The sequence below is a fragment of the Electrona antarctica genome (assembly GCF_951216825.1).
Source record: "Electrona antarctica genome assembly, chromosome: 9".
Lineage (NCBI taxonomy): Eukaryota > Metazoa > Chordata > Actinopteri > Myctophiformes > Myctophidae > Electrona > Electrona antarctica.
The window spans coordinates 14,701,033-14,719,055 of NC_136790.1; the positions used below are offsets into that span (position 1 = coordinate 14,701,033).

At 43.3% G+C, this 18,023-nt stretch overlaps 1 protein-coding gene across 1 annotated transcript in view; it reads left to right on the forward strand.

Moving 5' to 3' along the window:
* The window catches only part of LOC306929840 (integrin alpha-2-like), a gene marked incomplete at both ends in the record, with an annotated part of 32,550 nt that overhangs the window by 1,486 nt on the left and 13,041 nt on the right, over positions 1-18,023 (forward strand). The window contains 12 exons of the mRNA XM_079510576.1: positions 773-900; positions 2,056-2,213; positions 3,783-3,939; positions 4,377-4,563; positions 5,522-5,595; positions 5,728-5,866; positions 6,474-6,619; positions 8,043-8,186; positions 12,552-12,755; positions 13,347-13,477; positions 13,760-13,896; positions 14,827-14,884. Coding sequence (XP_079366702.1) covers positions 773-900; positions 2,056-2,213; positions 3,783-3,939; positions 4,377-4,563; positions 5,522-5,595; positions 5,728-5,866; positions 6,474-6,619; positions 8,043-8,186; positions 12,552-12,755; positions 13,347-13,477; positions 13,760-13,896; positions 14,827-14,884 — 1,663 coding nt within the window. The remainder of the gene's footprint in view (positions 1-772; positions 901-2,055; positions 2,214-3,782; positions 3,940-4,376; positions 4,564-5,521; positions 5,596-5,727; positions 5,867-6,473; positions 6,620-8,042; positions 8,187-12,551; positions 12,756-13,346; positions 13,478-13,759; positions 13,897-14,826; positions 14,885-18,023) is intronic.

Below are 18,023 nucleotides of genomic sequence, written 5' to 3' on the forward strand. Positions count from 1 at the left end.
CTGATGGACATTTTATGGTGAGTTTGATTGATTGGTTGAACAAAGTTTGTTAACGATACATGTAATAAAGTCATGCTAAAAGGTACTCAATTGTAATCAATTCATTAGTGATGACTGCTATTGCTGTCGCCACCACTGCTAACTATAATTTATAAATACAAGCTATAATGTTGTTCTTCAGTGAATCTTTCACATTTCCTTTAATTTAATTGACATTTTAAAACTAATCATCAACAATTACAAAAAAAGATCATGTATAAATCTTAAATTGGTGGTTCTCAAACCTTCTTGCTTGAGACCCCTGAATTCCCTGGGATCCAAATGAGTGAAAATAGCAGATCTTTGAACTCACAACGCGTTTGATATGTGCTATTTTACTTTACTTTAACAGGCTGAAATGTGCATTTTGTAACATTTCATTTTGAAACAGGCATGTGCTCCACTGTGGGCTCAGCAGTGTGGAAGTCAGTACTTCCTGCCTGGTGTCTGCGCTAAGGACAACGCACGTCCTGCCATCGTGCCGGCCCTTCAAAGTAAGAAAACAAGTCCTCCCCACAAACATTTCTGTGTCACTGCTGTTGTATCAGGGAGGGTAATAATAGACGATGGTAATGATTGCCAGTGTGAACGCAGATCGTCACCTCTCCGCTCTCCCTTTGAAGTAAAAAAAATCTCCGATTTATGTTTTTCTGAAATTCTGTCTGTCTGTCTGTCTGTCTGTCTGTCTGTCTGTCTGTCTGTCTGTCTGTCTGTCTGCCTGTCTGTCTGTCAGCATGTGGAGGTCCCGTAGACATTGTCATCGTGCTAGACGGCTCCAACAGCATAGAGCCCTGGAAACCAGTAACAACCTTCCTGCACAGACTCATAGAAACCATGGACATCGGACCAGCAAACACTCAGGTAGTCACAGTAGTTACTGCTCTTGTTTTTTAATGTTTATGCCTTGCTTTTCTTTTCTTTTTTTCTCCATTGCTCTGTAAAGCACTTTGAGCTGCATTTCATGTCATGAAAGGTGCTATACAAATAAAGTTTTATTATTATTATTATTACTAGTGGACCAGCAAACACTCAGGTTGTCACAGTAGTTACTAGCTTCCCAACACAGGGAAGCTGGAAGTACCTTCACTAAAAACGCCGGGACAACGCTCCACACGTCCCAAACTCTTCTCCCTTCTGGCTCCAAAACTATGGAATGCACTCCCCATCACAATCAGAACTGCAGCCTCACTCCCAATCTTCCGCCGTAGTCTGAAAACCCACCTCTTCAGACTCCACCATGGCCCGTAGCACTAGCCCCTTAGATAGCACTTTATGTAGACTTAGATAGTATTTTAAATATAGCACTTTATGTAGACTTAGATAGTATTTTAAACAGACTTATAGCATGTTACGTAGACAGCACTAGAATTGCATTTTATGTAGTCATAGCACTTTATAGTACAAATGTATAATATATAATATAGTATAGTATGTATAGTTTACATAGATACTCCACTGTTACGTTCTTAGCTTACGCATGTTTCATGATAACTACTTTTTATATATGTGATGTATGCCATGCTTTTTGTTATTGCTTAATGTAAATCACTCTGGATTAAGAGCGTCTGCTAAATGCCTAAATTGTAGTGGACCAGCAAACACTCAGGTAGTTTACGAGTGGACCAACTAGTTAGTTACTAGTGGACCAGCAAATAGTCAGGCCAGTATAATCCATTATGATTGGTTATATTCACAGGTCAGTATCATCCAATATTATTGGATGATGTTTTTTTTATAGGTCATTATAAGCCATTTTGGGCGGGAACTCCTTTTGGTGTTTCAAGCATTCTGTTATACTTTAGCTATTGAAAAATAGCAGATCTACAAGCTCATAGCGCGCCACCGAGTGGCCCGCTACGAGCTTGTAGGTCTGCTATTTTTGAAAAATCGTAAAAATGCAGCACAAATCTTTGAATAGGTATATAATTTTTCAGAGCCAACGTTTTTTTTATTTCGACGTCAGGCCTAAATGGGTTAATACACATGATGATGTGATTGGTTGATTATTTTTCCTAGGTCTGTATAATCCAATATAACAGCGAGCCCAGCGTGGAGTTTCATCTGAACAAGCATCCGTCCAGAGAGTCGTTGTTGGAGGCCGTGGCAGACATCACTCAGCTGGAAGAGACGAAGGGCAGGGAGACAAACACATTCGGAGCCATCACATATGCAAGGTTTTTTCAAACAATTTTTAAACAATTGAAAATGGGTCCGACATTCAAAATTGTACATGCAGCTCTGCCCTCCATGCCCTCAGTGCCCATTTACTTGACTAATTACCGTGTGAACTGAGTGGTGTAAGGTCTTATATAGACTGATCAGCTGTGGTCTGACGTAATGTCTGACGTAATGAAATCACACCCGTGTGAACTGGGTGACCATAGCAACCATGCTCATTTTTTTTGGTATGGACAGACACGTAAACTAACAAAGCCAGTTGTAGGAGTGGTTTACACCACTCAAAAAGTGAGCGACACCCACAGCCACAAAACTAGAGGTAGCGTAAACAATGATCTGGTGCCGCCCACTTACAAAACAAATATGGGTAAATTCACCTTCCGCAGCACTGCTATTCAGGTGTGGAATGCCCTCCCCCTTCCCTTAAAACAAGCAAATCACTGGCCTCCTTTAAAACAGACCTAAAATTTCACCTGTCAGCAGGTCAGAGGGAGAGGAGGTGACAAATTACTGTTTTAGATTATTGTTCATGACTATATGTGTGTGAGTGCATGGGACCCGAATGGAAACAAGACCGCAAGGTCTTTCTTCGGAAATCCCTTTGGACCAAAAATGCCTAACTGTACATTGTGCTGTTTGCATTTTTTTCTTATTGTCTAATAAAATATTCAATCAATCAATTCCTTCCTTCCTTCCTTCCTTCCTTCCTTCCGAGGCATTGTTGTTATTAATACCAGTATAAGACGCCCTGAGGGCGAGATGGAAGTGTACACGCATCCACCTATAGGTGACGGCAGACTGCTGGGCGAGCGTTGGCGTTGGGGGGGTCAGATCAACATATGGATGGAATTCTGTATACTATGGAGCGTGTCTTGAGTGTACAGGGTTTGATGAGGTCAGATCAACATAATGGAATGTCAGAACAGGAAGGACGGGTGGGAAGGATCAACATATGGAATGTCAGAACAGGTCAGCTCCATATATGGAGATCTAAGAGTTTGAGGTTTGAGGTCAGATGTAGAGTTGCTGGCCGGCTCCATATATGGAGATCTAGGTGATGATCCAGTCTTCTCCATGCATGGTTATCCAGGGTTAGATGAGGTCAGTGTCGTGATCTTCATATATGGAGATGGCCATATGTGGTGGCATGGCGTGTCATAAGGCGTGATGTCACGAGGCATGACCATATATGGAGGCGTGATGTCACGAGGTGTGACCATATATGGAGGCGTGATGTCACGAGTCGTGACCATATATGGAGGCATGATGTCACGAGTCGTGACCATATATGGAGGCATGATGGCACGAGGCGTGACCATATATGGAGGCGTGATGTCACGAGTCGTGACCATATATGGAGGCATGATGTCACGAGTCGTGACCATATATGGAGGCATGATGTCACGAGGCGTGACCATATATGGAGGCGTGATGTCACGAGTCGTGACCATATATGGAGGCATGATGTCACGAGGCGTAACCATATATGGAGGCGTGACTAACACACGGATAGGCAGGGTTTCATAGTAAACTATTTACCTACTTTATACTCATTCATTCGACAGAGAGGAGGCGTTCCGGCATGAGCATGGCGGGCGGCCGGGCGCCACCAAGGTGATGGTGGTCGTCACCGATGGCTTTTCACATGACGTGCACTTGCGTGATGAGAACGATGTCATCAAACTGAGCGAGCAGGACGGCATCACTCGCTTCGGCATCGCTGTGAGTACTGCAGATAATATTATTCAACGATTACTACTGTACTACACCTAGTTAGAGGCAGACATTCACTATACGTCTTGAGTACTATACTCAAGTTATTTTTTGAGTATGTGTGGAGAATTTTTGGATACTTACTGTATGGCTTTCACTCCACTCTACATTTCAAAGATAGTTTATTTTTTTTACTCCTCTACATTTCTATGAAGGGAAACAAAGTACATTTTGAATTATCCACTGGAGCCATATTCCAAACATAGTGAAAATAGCAGATCTACAAGCTCATAACATGTTGCATCGGCTATTTTCACAATTATCAATATTTGTGAACATATCTGGAAAATCTTTTGTCTTTTGTTTATGTATTTATTTTTATTTATTGTTTTGTTTTGTTTTGTTTATGTTTTCTTTTCTTTTTTTTTTTTTAATGTCCATTCCAGGTCCTCGGCTACTATACTCGTAACCGTCTGGATACGTCTGACCTGATCGCAGAGATCAAGTCCATCGCCAGCGTGCCGAGCGAGCAATACGTCTTCAACGTGGCCGACGAGAATGCTCTGGTGGGGATCGCAGCGACCCTGGGAGACAGGATCTCCACACATGCTGAAAACAACATAGAGGGTCTGTGTTAGTCCTCTGGAAAGTAACTTGTACATTTGTGACCAGTGTTTGACAGCACATTATTTTTGCACACTCTTTTTTGCCTTATATTGATAGGGTACAGTAATTAGACAGGAAATGGGGAGAGAGATGGGGGGAAGACCTTAGAATACCCATTTTGATCTGAGATCAGATTCTAAAAATGTCTTCTACATCCTGACAGTTTTCTGAAAAAGCTATGTTTCTATGTCAGTGGTTCTTCGATTTTTCAAAAATAGCAGACCTACAAGCTCGTAGCGCGCCACTCGGTGGCGCGCTATGAGCTTGTAGATCTGCTATTTTTCAATAGCTAAAGCATAACATAATGCCAAAAAGGGGTTCCCGCCCAAAATGGGTTAATAGAGACGGCACCGGGAGGAAACCCTGAGGCGAAATGGACATAGTGGCCGAATTTGGTATTGCAGCTCGAGCCAGCGCTGGGCCGTTGACTATCATTGCGCACGTTCATGTTATTGGGCCCATGACACGTGAACGCTATGTTTCATACGTGATGATGATAGTAATGCAATGATAGTCAACGGCCAGCGCGTTCATGTTATTGGGGCGTGAAATGGCCTCATGCACTTTTGAGCAACTTAATGCAAGTGGATGGGAGGAGAAATCCGGTGATGTCTCTATATACTCTTAAGGGGAAGGCCGACGGGCTCGGGACTCGAACCCGCGACACGCCGTCAGGCTGGATTACCGCCCTAGGTGCCTGGACCGCACATTTTGATATATTTTAGCCATTGTCTTCTGAATTAGCTAAATGTGGCTTATTATCAGCTAATATTATTGAACTTATACCGTCTGTTTGCAGCCAATCGCGTTAACGTCTCAAAGTTCTTTACTTAGTACTACTTAGGTACCTAGAGAGTGTTTCCATGTTTCAATACATTGTTATTGAGTGCATACAGTAATATCACTTGTCATGTCAAACGTGCAGGTACTGGAGAGGGCCTGCAGTTCAAGATGGAGATGTCACAAGTTGGATTCAGCGCTCATCAGACCAGAGACAAGGTACGACTGACCGACCGACCGACCGACCGACCGACCGACCGACCGACCGACCGACCGACCGCCAGACCGACCGACCGACCGACCGACCGAGGAATGAATGTATAATGTGTGCATTTCACTCTTCCCACCCAGGACACATGGTTGTTCGGTGCTGTGGGTGCATATGATTGGAGTGGAACGGTGGTCCATCAAACTGCAAACAAGACCATCATTTTTCCCGAAGGTTCTTTTGCAGAAATACTGCAAGAGAGAGATGACAGCTCATATCTAGGTACTACTAGCCTTCTACTACTATTGCTACTATACTACTACTACTATTAGTACTTCTACTACTATTGCTACTATACTAAATGGTAAATGGTAAATGGTGCATTTATATAGCGCCTTTATCCAAGGCGCTTTACATAGATTGTGCATTACATTCACCCATTAATTCATACACCGATGGCAGCGGAAACCATGCAAGGCACCAACTAGCACATCGGGAGCAATTAGGGGTTCAGTGTCTTGCTCAAGGACACTTTGACAGTAACTCTGGGGGAGCCCGGGTTCGAACTGGCAACCTTGCGGTTCCCATCCAGGCACTCTACCCCTGAGCCACCGCCGCCCTACTACTACTACTATTACTACTTCTACTACTATTGCTACTATACTACTACTACTATTACTACTTCTACTACTATTGCTACTTAACTACTACTACTACTATTACTACTTCTACTACTATTGCTACTACTACTACTACTACCACTTGCCTCTGTTTGACTATGCATGGTGATTTGTTGTACTTCAATGCTTCTGACTAATGTCTGAAGTGTGTGCGGGTGTGTGCGTGTGCGTGTGCGTGCGTGCGTGTGCGTGCGTGTGTGTGTGTGCAGGGTACTCGGTCACTACTCTGTATGACGGTGTGGAGGAGTACTTTGTAGCTGGCGCGCCGCGCTCTAACCACACGGGGCAGGTGGTGGTCTACACTCTGAACAGCAGGGGGCAGCCTGACGTCCTGGACTCACACCGAGGAGAACAGGTGATGACAATTATAAATAATAGCACAGTGTCCTTCCCAACCTCTTCTGGACCGAAGAGTGGTTCTGTACTGTACTGTACTGTACTGTACTGTACTGTACTGTACTGTACTGTACTGTACTGTACTGTACTGTACTGTACTGTACTGTACAAGCCCTCCTCCCTGGCCTGTGTGTGTCTGTGTGTTAGGCTGTGCAACAGTGACACTTGGTGGTGAACAAACGCTATTTTTGTGCTCGGACACAGCCAGGGACACAGGGACAGACAGACAGACACAGCCAGGGACACAGGGACAGACAGACAGACACAGCCAGGGACACAGGGACAGACAGACCCAGGGACACAGCCACACACATATAGGAGAGTCTATATGAAATATCAAAAACAGCATGCTGGGACTGGTATACAATCAGTACAAATCATACAATTTTAAGTTAATAGCAATTTAGTATATAATTAAACGTTTTTTTTTTTTTCTCTCTCTCTCCCATAATTCTATAAGTTGCGATTCCGGTTCCTTAAAACCAAACCACACCAGTTGCAACTCCTTGCAAATAGTCACAAGTAGTTGCAACTCCTTGCAACAAGGTCAACCACACCATTGCAACTCCTTGCAAGGAGTTGTGTGGTGAATCATTGGTGCAGTTTGGGCTTTCGCAATTCCCTTTTTAACGATTCCTCGTTCCAAATGGACCCTTACAGGGTCTGTAACTCTGAGAGTGTACAAATGGAACCAAATGGACCCTTACAGGTCCATTAGGTTCCATTTGTACACTCTCATAGAGTTGTAGTGGTCCTTGAAATAAAACAGTTTTAGAAACACCGGTATAGAGGGTATGCGCATGCATAAAGTGAATGGGAAATCGAGTGGCAAATCGAGTGGCAAAGTGAGTTTAATGTCATTTAACGTCTTTTAATGCAATCAGAAATTACTTTTCTGTTTGGATGTATGGGCTGTCAAGGCCAGAAAGTAGTTTTGTGCCACCCAGTAGGCGTTCCCGCATAACTTCCGGGTATGATGATGATGTCACGCGCATACCCTCTATTGTCTACATACCAGCTCTGACAGTGTGTGATAAAACCAGTTCCAGAAACAGTTCCAAATGGATGGAACCGATTCGGGTTCCTCGATGGTGGATCCGGATCCCAACCCTATAGTTGGGAATACATTTTTAGTGTGTTTTAGGAAATGAAAGCTCATAAATTCAAGCTCATGAAATCGTCGTGAAATTGTCAAATTGCGTCATGAACAGGGGTGAATCGTATCACATCGTATTGGCAGCTATAGGGCTCCAATGTGTCGTTAATGTATCGTATCAGGATGCGTATCAAATCTCCCTCATATAGAGATTCACAAGCCTGCTGTGTGTGTGTGTGTGTGTGTGTGTGTGTGTGTGTGTGCGTGCGTGTGTGTATGTGTGTAGTTGGGGTCATACTACGGCGGTGTCCTGTGTTCTCTGGACGTGGACGGTGACGGGACGTCAGACCTGCTACTGGTCTCTGCACAAAACTTCATGAGTCCCCTGAAGAAACAAACAGGACGAGTCTACCTGCTATCCTTTAACAAGGTAATGTTAGCCTCATTAGCACTGTTCTACCTGATGTTCTTTATCAAGGTGATGTTAGCCTCATTAGCACTGTTCTACCTGATGTTCTTTATCAAGGTGATGTTAGCCTCATTAGTTCAGTTCAGTTCAGTTCAGTTTTATTTTGGTCATAAATACAAAAACAAAAAAACATTACATTACATGTATTCAATTCATCGTGTTTTTTACACTTAGACCAAAAGGGTTTAGGCTGAAGCCAATGGCTTATTGTGCCTATCCCAGGGGGGGAGTGGGGGGGACATAAAACTGACAGAGAAACAAAGAGAAGAAACAAAAAACAAAAAAACAAAAACAAAAAAACGGACAAAAAAATAAAAATAAAAATAAAACAAAGACACACAGGAGAAGACAGATTTGATCACACAGAATCCAGAGTCGCACATGAGAAGAAGTTATTTATATGGTTATTATATAGTTATTATATTGCTTTATCATAATAATTGTGTACTAATATGATTAAGATATGATTAGTAAATATACTAGGTTATAATAATGTTCTATACTTATCTATTATTTTAGATTTGTACATTCTTTTAAATGTATAAATTGAGCTACACTTTTTCAGTTCATTGTCTAAGCCGTTCCACAGTTTCACACCTCTTACGCTTATACATCTCGCTTTTTTGTTGGTTCTAGCCTTAGTCCCCCTGAATATGCCGAATCCCCTAAGATTGTACCTGCTCTCTCGAGCCTCGAACAACTCCTGGACACAGGGCGGAAGCAGTCTGTTATGTGCTTTATACATTATAACTGCTGTTGAGAGGTCTACCAGATCATGCAATTTTAGGGTGTGTGACTGAATAAAAAGTGGATTTGTTGGTGCGTAATAATCGGCGTGATTTATAATTCGGATTGCTTTCTTTTGGAGAAGAAATATGGGGTTGATGTTTGATTTATAGTTGCTCCCCCATACTTCCACACAATAACTGATGTGCGGAAGTACGAGGGAGCAATACAGTAAGTACAGTGATTTCTGGTCCAAAATGGGTTTCATCTTATACAGTATTCCGATAGTTTTAGAGATTTTGGTTCTTAAATTGTTTATGTGTGTATGCCAGTTAAGTTTGTTGTCAATTATAATTCCTAAGAATTTACTGTCTTGTACTTGTTCGATTTCAACATCAGCGAACTTGATTTTGATCTGTTTGTCTATTTTCCTATTTCCAAAGATGATGAATTTAGTTTTGCTTAAGTTTAGTGACAGTTTATTAATATCAAACCATTTTTTCAGAGTTATAAGCTCTTTTTCTACTGTGTCCAGGAGCTGCTCGAGGCTCCCCCCTGTGCAGTACAGACTTGTGTCGTCCGCGAACAATACGCAATTTAAGTTTTCCAATATTTCGCATATATCATTTATGTACATTATGAACAGTTTGGGCCCAAGTACAGAGCCTTGTGGGACTCCATATGAGATGTTTTGTTTTTCCGACTCAACATTATTCATGCTTACATACTGTTGTCTGTTGCTGAGGTAGCTCTCTAGCCATGAATTTGCAGTTCCTCGAATACCGTATCTTTCCATTTTTTTTAGGAGCAGGCCATGATGTATAGTGTCAAATGCCTTGCTCAGATCAATAAAAACCCCTACAGTATATTCATTATTATCAATTGCTGTAGATATATGTTCTACCAATTTCGTGACTGCCATAGAGGTGGACCTGTTTGATCTAAAACCATACTGGTGACTGCTTAATAAATTGTGTTTTTCTATGAAGTTATCAAGCCTTTGCACAAACAGTTTTTCTAGAATTTTTGAGAATTGTGACAGCAGAGAGATAGGTCGGTAGTTTGTGAAGTTATATTTGTCTCCATTTTTGAATATAGGAACTACTTTAGCAGTCTTCATACTGTTTGGGAAGACCCCAGTTAAAAATGATTGATTGCAGATGTATGTGAATGGTGCTACTATACAATATATGATGTCTTTAATTAGTGCCATATCTATGTCTGTACAGTCTGTTGACTTCTTATTTTTTAGCTTCTGGACAATCTCCAGGATTTCACTTTCGTTTACAATCCTGATGAAGATCGAATTTGGATTCTGTTTGATTACTCTTTCATCTAAACCCTCACTATCTCTCTGCTCCGGGATGTTTTTTGCAAGAGCAGGCCCGACATTTACAAAGAAGTTATTAAATTCATTTGCTATTTCTTTGGTATTATTTATAATGGTGTCATCTTTAATAAAATGATTTGGGTAGTTGTTACTTACCTGGCCCTTTTTAATTATACTATTCAGAATCTTCCATGTACCTTGGATGTTACTTCGGTGTTGTTCCAATTGTTTATGATAATATTCCTTCTTTTTATATCTTATAATACTCATTAATTTATTTTTATATGTTTTATATCTACTTTCTGCCTCCTTTGTTCTATGTTTCATGTATAATCTATATAATGTGTTTTTCTTTTTACATGCATTTTCAAGGCCCTTGGTCATCCATGGTTTATCTTGCTTAACTTTGTTCTTGAGTTTGGACTGTTTTAACGGGCAGTGTTTATCATACAGCTTAAGCACGGTATACAGAAAGACATCATAGGCCTGGTCAGGGTCATCAGTAGCATATACTTCGTCCCAGGTTTGCAAACTCAGGTCAACCTTTAGGGCAGCAACGGACTCAGGTGTTCTACATCTTATCAGCTTGTGGGAGTGCATTTGGATATTGTTTTCCTTTTTAAGAAGCTGTTGAAATATCCCAAACACAGGAAGATGGTCACTTATGTCGTTTATTAGTAGGCCGGCCATGGTTTGACAATCTGTTGCATTTATGTATATATGGTCAATCAATGTGGCTGTATCTGTTGTGATTCTACTTGGTTTAGTGATGATTGGGAAATGGCCTTTACTATACATTCCGTTTATAAAATCGGCTGTTTTAGCATTCCCATGAGGGTTCAAGAGGTCAATGTTAAGATCACCACTGTTCTACCTGATGTTCTTTATCAAGGTGATGTTAGCCTCATTAGCACTGTTCTACCTGATGTTCTTTATCAAGGTAATGTTAGCCTCATTAGCACTGTTCTACCTGATGTCCTTTATCAAGGTGATGTTAGCCTCATTAGCACTGTTCTACCTGATGTTCTTTATCAAGGTGATGTTAGCCTCATTAGCACTGTTCTACCTGATGTCCTTTATCAAGGTGATGTTAGCCTCATTAGCACTGTTCTACCTGATGTCCTTTATCAAGGTGATGTTAGCCTCATTAGCACTGTTCTACCTGATGTCCTTTATCAAGGTGATGTTAGCCTCATTAGCACTGTTCTACCTGATGTTCTTTAGCAAGGTGATGTTAGCCTCATTATCTATCTATTCTACCTGCTGTCCTTTACTCCTTTAGCAAGGTGATGTTAGCCTCATTAACACTGTTACCTGCATGCTGTCCTTGCCTCGCCCCACCCCTCCCCGTATTTCTGAAAGAAGGCGCTAATAAGGGCTGATTTCACCCAACAGCAACGTGCGCAGGCTGTCCTTTAGCAATGTTAGCCTCCTCCTTAGCACTGTTCTACCATGTCCTTTAGCAAGGTAGGCTAATGCTAGCCTCATTAGCACTAGTCTAACTATATGTCCTTTAGCAAGGTGACGTTAGCCTCATAGCGTTCATATCATAGAAAATGGAACCCATTGGATTCTACAGACCTAATTCAAATCCACCGTCTTGGAACATCCGGTCCCGTAAAGCAACCGCAAACAAATGCTATTGGCTGGAAGGGCAGCGAGGGACGGTCTTCACTCTAACCGGTTGAAACCCTAGAAGCATACCGTACTGGCTGGGCCTACTTTATCATCAATTTTAAAATGAATGGTACCATAATTTCCCGCATATCCCACTTCCAGAATCAGAATAGGGTCGACGTGGTGTCTGCCAAGGTTCTAGGCTCATTATCCCACCCTCAATGTCTTCACATATATAAAACGCATTATTCAGGCACATTTCAGCCACCTCTTTTGCCCATCAGGACCACTCTATGTGCAACGTCATCAAACAGCGACGCGCACATGGTAACATCATTCTAGACTCTAGAGGACACAGGTTTATGCATTACACCTCATTCATTCACTCATTCATTGTATTTCTTTCGTGGCGCTAGAGCTCGACCGGCCTGTACAAGTCATGATAATTAAAAGAAGACTTTAAACTGTGTGTGAAGTCCAGTGAAATACCCATTGAGATAAATGCCATATGTAAACTCTTCTGCAACCAGCAGAGCATCACGCCCTGATACCTCATTTCCAGCAGCCTGGTTGGTATATATCCTGAGCGTGAATGATTTTAGGATGCATCTCAAATCTCAATGCTAATAGTATCTCCTATCCTCAACCTCCAGGGAGTGCTGACAGACAGGGGGTTCCTCTCTGGCCCTTCCCCAGCAGAGAACTCTGGTTTTGGGCAGGCACTGGCCGGTGCCGGGGACCTGGACCTGGACGGGTACACCGATGTGGTGGTCGGAGCCCCTCTGGAGGAAGACAACAAGGGAGTCATCTACATTTACAACGGATGCAACAGTACTCTGAGGACGCAGTACTCACAGGTGGTTTTGGGGTGCTTTTTACCTAACCTCGCCATCACCAGGCTTTCCACCGCGGAGGAAAGCCTGGTCTGTGTTAATAAATCACTGTGTGATCCGGTCGGGAGTGGATGGTAAGTTGGTAACTTACGTCATGTTGTAGTCATCAGGCAGGAAACCACAACCGGAATAAGAACTACCCAAAATAATTCCCTGTTATCATAATTTTAGGGCCTACCCAATCAAATTGAATTTCCCTGTGGGATAACAAAGGTTTACAGACGCTAAATAGTCTCTGGAAAGTACACTCACATTTAAGCCCATTTTAAAAATCAGCTAAACTACTCTGCAATGAAGGATTTTATCGCAGGGAATTATTAGTTCTTATTCCGGTTGTCGTTTCCTGCCTGATGACTACAAATCAGTGACTACAACATGACGTCAGATACCGTCCGCTCCCGACCGGTTCATAAACCCGAAGAGGAAGGCTTCCCAAGCTACTTTTCACCCCTTTTTTCTCCCCAATTTCAAGCTTAGTCAAAATAATGGTTGGCAACTGTACATGGTGTACTTTCAGTGGGAAGATAAATTATTTTGTGGTGTTTTTTTCTGCAGAAAATCAGAGGTTCCACGCTGGACTCCGGGTTGATGTACTTTGGACGCTCACTGGACACGACCTTTGACCTCAACGGTGACCTGATCAATGACATCACTGTAGGGGCTTATGGGAAAGTGGTCAACCTCTGGTAAAACACCACTTCCTGTTTGATTACTTCCAGTTTGACAGGTTCTGTAGCTGATGTAGTGTCTGCAGTACTAGTTGTACTAGCTAGTGGTAGTAGCTACTAGTTGTACTAGCTAGTGGTAGTAGCTACTAGTTGTACTAGCTAGTGGTAGTAGCTACTAGTTGTACTAGCTAGTGGTAGTAGCTACTAGTTGTACTAGCTAGTGGTAGTAGCACTAGTAACAGCATTCTATGTAGTCGTCCTCCATCTGGTAACACAACAACCTTTCTGTTCTCCTGATAGGTCAAGGCCTGTTGCTGTAGTAACGGCCACCATGACCTTCGACCCCCAGAGGCTGAGCTTGAGTGACCGTCCGGTCTCCATAGCGACCGTGTGTTTGACCGCCACATTCAGACCATCCACCGCATCTGGACCTCTGGGTAATTTATTGTAGTCCTCTGGACCTCTGGGTAATGTAGTCCTCTGGACCTCTGGGTAATGTAGTCATCTGGACCTCTGGGTAATGTAGTCCTCTGGACCTCTGGGTAATGTAGTCCTCTGGACCTCTGGGTAATGTAGTCCTCTGGACCTCTGGGTAATGTAGTCCTCTGGACCTCTGGGTCATTTATTGTAGTCCTCTGGACCTCTGGCCTAATTTATTGTAGTCATATCCACATTAAATGCCCATACGATGACATCAGGGCTCTCAGACAGGCATGCGGATGGACGGACAGATGCAGAGGATAAGTAGACAGATATATACAGTATGGAGACATCCATATATGGGCACAAAATGGACACAGTCAGACAGACAGAGTACTCTTGACACCAGGTAGTTCATAACTCGGGTGGGGCTGCATTCCCAACTTTAATATTTGTTTAGGGTAGGAGTAGGAGTGTTTCTTACTGTGTTGTATGCCTTTATTATTGCTTTGTGAATATACTGTCTACGTTGCTCTTGTCTTTTGCAAAGCACCTTGGTTCAACTGCTGTTGTTTTAAAATGTGCTATACATTAGAAATACATTTGACTTGACTTGACTGGCCTTGCGGAGCACCTCTGGATCCCTCAGTTTGAAGTAGCCAAATTAGCCGGGGAAAGATAAGTTGTGGCATTCTGTGCTGGATCCGTCTGAAGATGCATGTTTTAGATGCATGTTTTCGAACATGTTTTGGTGCACTGGTTGAGCCAATTCTTACAGAGGAAACATTTATGTATGTTTGGCCTTTCTAACTGATAAAAAAGACTCGTTTTTCTCCAACGTGGAGACGCTGGTGTGACTTCAGTTGATCTGACCGATTGAAGCTCTTGCCACAGTGTCGACAATGGAAAGGTTTTTCTCCGGTGTGGAGACGCTGGTGTGACTTCAGATGTTCTGTCTTATTGCAGCTTTTGCCACAGTGTCAACAATGGAAAAGTCTTTCTCCGGTAACCTTGCATGAGAATCTGAAGCTCTTGTCACAATGTTGACAGTGGAAAGGTTTTTCTCCGGTGTGAATACGCTGGTGTTTCGTAAGACCTCCTGACTCAATGAAACTCCTGTCACACTGGTCACAGTGGAAGGGCTTTTCTCCAGTGTGGATACGCTGCTGTTTCGTAAGACCTCCTGACTCAATGAAACTCCTGTCACACTGGTCACAGTGGAAGGGTTTTTCTCCAGTGTGAAAATGCTGGTGTTTCGTAAGACCTCCTGACTAAATTAAACTCCTGTCACACTGGTCACAGTGGAAGGGTTTTTCTCCAGTGTGGATACGCTGCTGTTTCGTAAGACCTCCTGACTCAATTAAACTCCTGTCACACTGGTCACAGTGGAAGGGTTTTTCTCCAGTGTGGATATGCTGGTGTTTCCTAAGATGTCTTGACCGACGAAAACACTTGTCACACTTGATACAGAGCAAAGCTTTTTCTCTGGTGTAGATCTGTTGGTGTTCCTTCCCAGTATGCTTCAGGTAGTTTTTCTCCAGTGTGAAAATGCTGGTGTTTCGTAAGACCTCCTGACTAAATTAAACTCCTGTCACACTGGTCACAGTGGAAGGGTTTTTCTCCAGTGTGGATACGCTGCTGTTTCGTAAGACCTCCTGACTCAATTAAACTCCTGTCACACTGGTCACAGTGGAAGGGTTTTTCTCCAGTGTGGATATACTGGTGTTTCCTAAGATGTCTTGACCGACGAAAACACTTGTCACACTTGATACAGAGCAAAGCTTTTTCTCTGGTGTAGATCTGTTGGTGTTCCTTCCCAGTATGCTTCAGGTAGAATCTCTTGCCACGCTGGTGAGCCTTCAGAGAACCCAACAACCCACTGGAAGACAGTTTACGTGTCATTGGGTGAGTCTTGACTTCCCAAGGCTACGTTATGGTGTTGGCAAGACTATGTTTCACGCTTAACGCCACGTGTCTGTGTCGCAGTGAATATCGTGTGTCCGAGTGAGACACACACACGCATGCGCGCACACACACGCGCACGTGCACACACACACACACACACACACACACACACACACACACACACACACACACACACACACAAAGCGCACATTTTGAACGAAGGCAGACAGCGATGTGTCTTTGGCCACTGACCGGGTTTTGTCCGTGCTGGGCAGGTTGTGTGGTCGCTCTGAAATCGAGCAAGGATAGAGAGAGGTGGGGAAGCTAAAGGGAGGGAGAGCGTTCCATGCTCACCGCAGTTCTCGGAAAGCCCTGCTGTGATTGGCCAGTAGTCGAAGACACACAAAGCTGGGTTGAAAACACGGAGGTGAAGTCTCACATATCACGTGAGACTATCACGGCCACAAAGCGGGAGTGGCACTGGCGGAACAACTTTGTACCGGGCCGGGGGGATGACCGCACGACCGGGCCTCGCCGAACCTGACTCCCAACAACACCCGTGGCGTGGCTGAGGATGTCTGTTGGAGAGAGTGTGAGACAGACTCCACGGTGCTTGTACAGCGCAGTAGGGAAATTATACATTCTCATCAGACATTCATATTTTGCTAAAGTGTAGGCTATTATAGGCTATAGCTATAAGCTCTGTATCTGGTTAATTGCGGGAGGATGCGGGATTCGCGGGGGCCCGCTGGTTTTATCTGTCGTGAGTGACTGTGTAAAAAATCGTCCATCGATCATCTGACAGCCCGGGCCCCAGGAGGTCCGGGCCGGGGGGAGACCACGCCCCCTTCCCCCCCGGTAGGTCCGCCCCTGGGGAGTGGTTTACCAGGCTAGGGAAGGGACAGCCCTCAAGCTCACAGACTTCACGTGAACAGGCGTCGCTGCTTTTACATGGACATTTTTTATTCAGAATGAATTCATTCCGAACAGAGATTCATACCCAACTGTTTACATGGAACCTGAATAAAAGTATTACTCGTTCCTCATTCGTTTACGTGACCAACGCATCGCGCTTTGGTCTAAGTGTCTATGTAAACGAGTCTGTGAGGGGGGACATTGGAACTGGGCCTAACTCTCTGTCTGTCTGTCTGTCTGTCTGTCTGTCTGTCTGTCTGTCTGTCTCAGTATTATGGTATAATATAACGGTGGACAGCAGAGGGACATTGGACGGGGAGGACGGACGGCGGAAGGAGGTGCAGGTTCATCTGGAGAACGGGACGCCCGTCTGCCACACCCACACTGTCTACGCACAAGTGAGAGAGAGAGAGAGAGAGAGAGGGAGGGGAGGGGGGGGGGGCTTCTAGGTTTTGTCTTCATGTTTTGTTTAACACTCATTTGTCCTCTCCTCTCTTAGAAACATCCCGAGTCGTTCCTTCCTCTGTCCCTCAATGTCACTGATGGAAATAAAATTCCGGCGACCCCAAGGATCGTATTAATGGATAAAAATAAATTATATCTATTCTGTAATGCTAATTAGAAAGGACTGTAAATATATATATATCTTCAATAACCCAGCAGGGAGACCAAATACCGTGCTGTATTTACCTTAAAAATGAGTGAGTAGCCCTTTAAATCTTGAATGACAGTCACTCTACCATAAAAAATAGAAGGATACCTTAAAAACGAATTGGAGACAGACGAAATAAAGTTCTGAGAGGAAGTTTAAGGTTTTAACTGTACTTTTTAGTAGGTAATAAAGTCAATTTACATAGAGAATGTGCTACATGGTTCAGATAATAATAATAATAGTACAATACATCACTATAATTTAGAGTATTCAATTGTTCCAATATGGATCCGAACTGCCCCTCTTCACAGCATCTTCCTGGCTTATACTGCATCTGACGTCAGTTGTTGATAAACGTTCATTGGCTGAATAGATAGTTCATTTCCGCAATATCCACGGTGGTGCTGGTTGTCGAGCATTCATTGGACCAGCACATGGATGATAGGACTGGTATTGTGACATCTTCCTTGGTTCAGTCATTGATGACCATAGACCGGGAAAGCACAGAGGCTGGCGTTGCTATGGCAACCTGAAGATAACATTCTTTCCCTGCTAGCTGTTAACTTCGACAGAGAGAAATGGCCTGCTATCTACTTTCTCACTAGGCATCAAGGTCAAATGCATGTAGTCTCAAATCAAAATAGACCTCTCAGTATGCTAGTTAACTTGCCT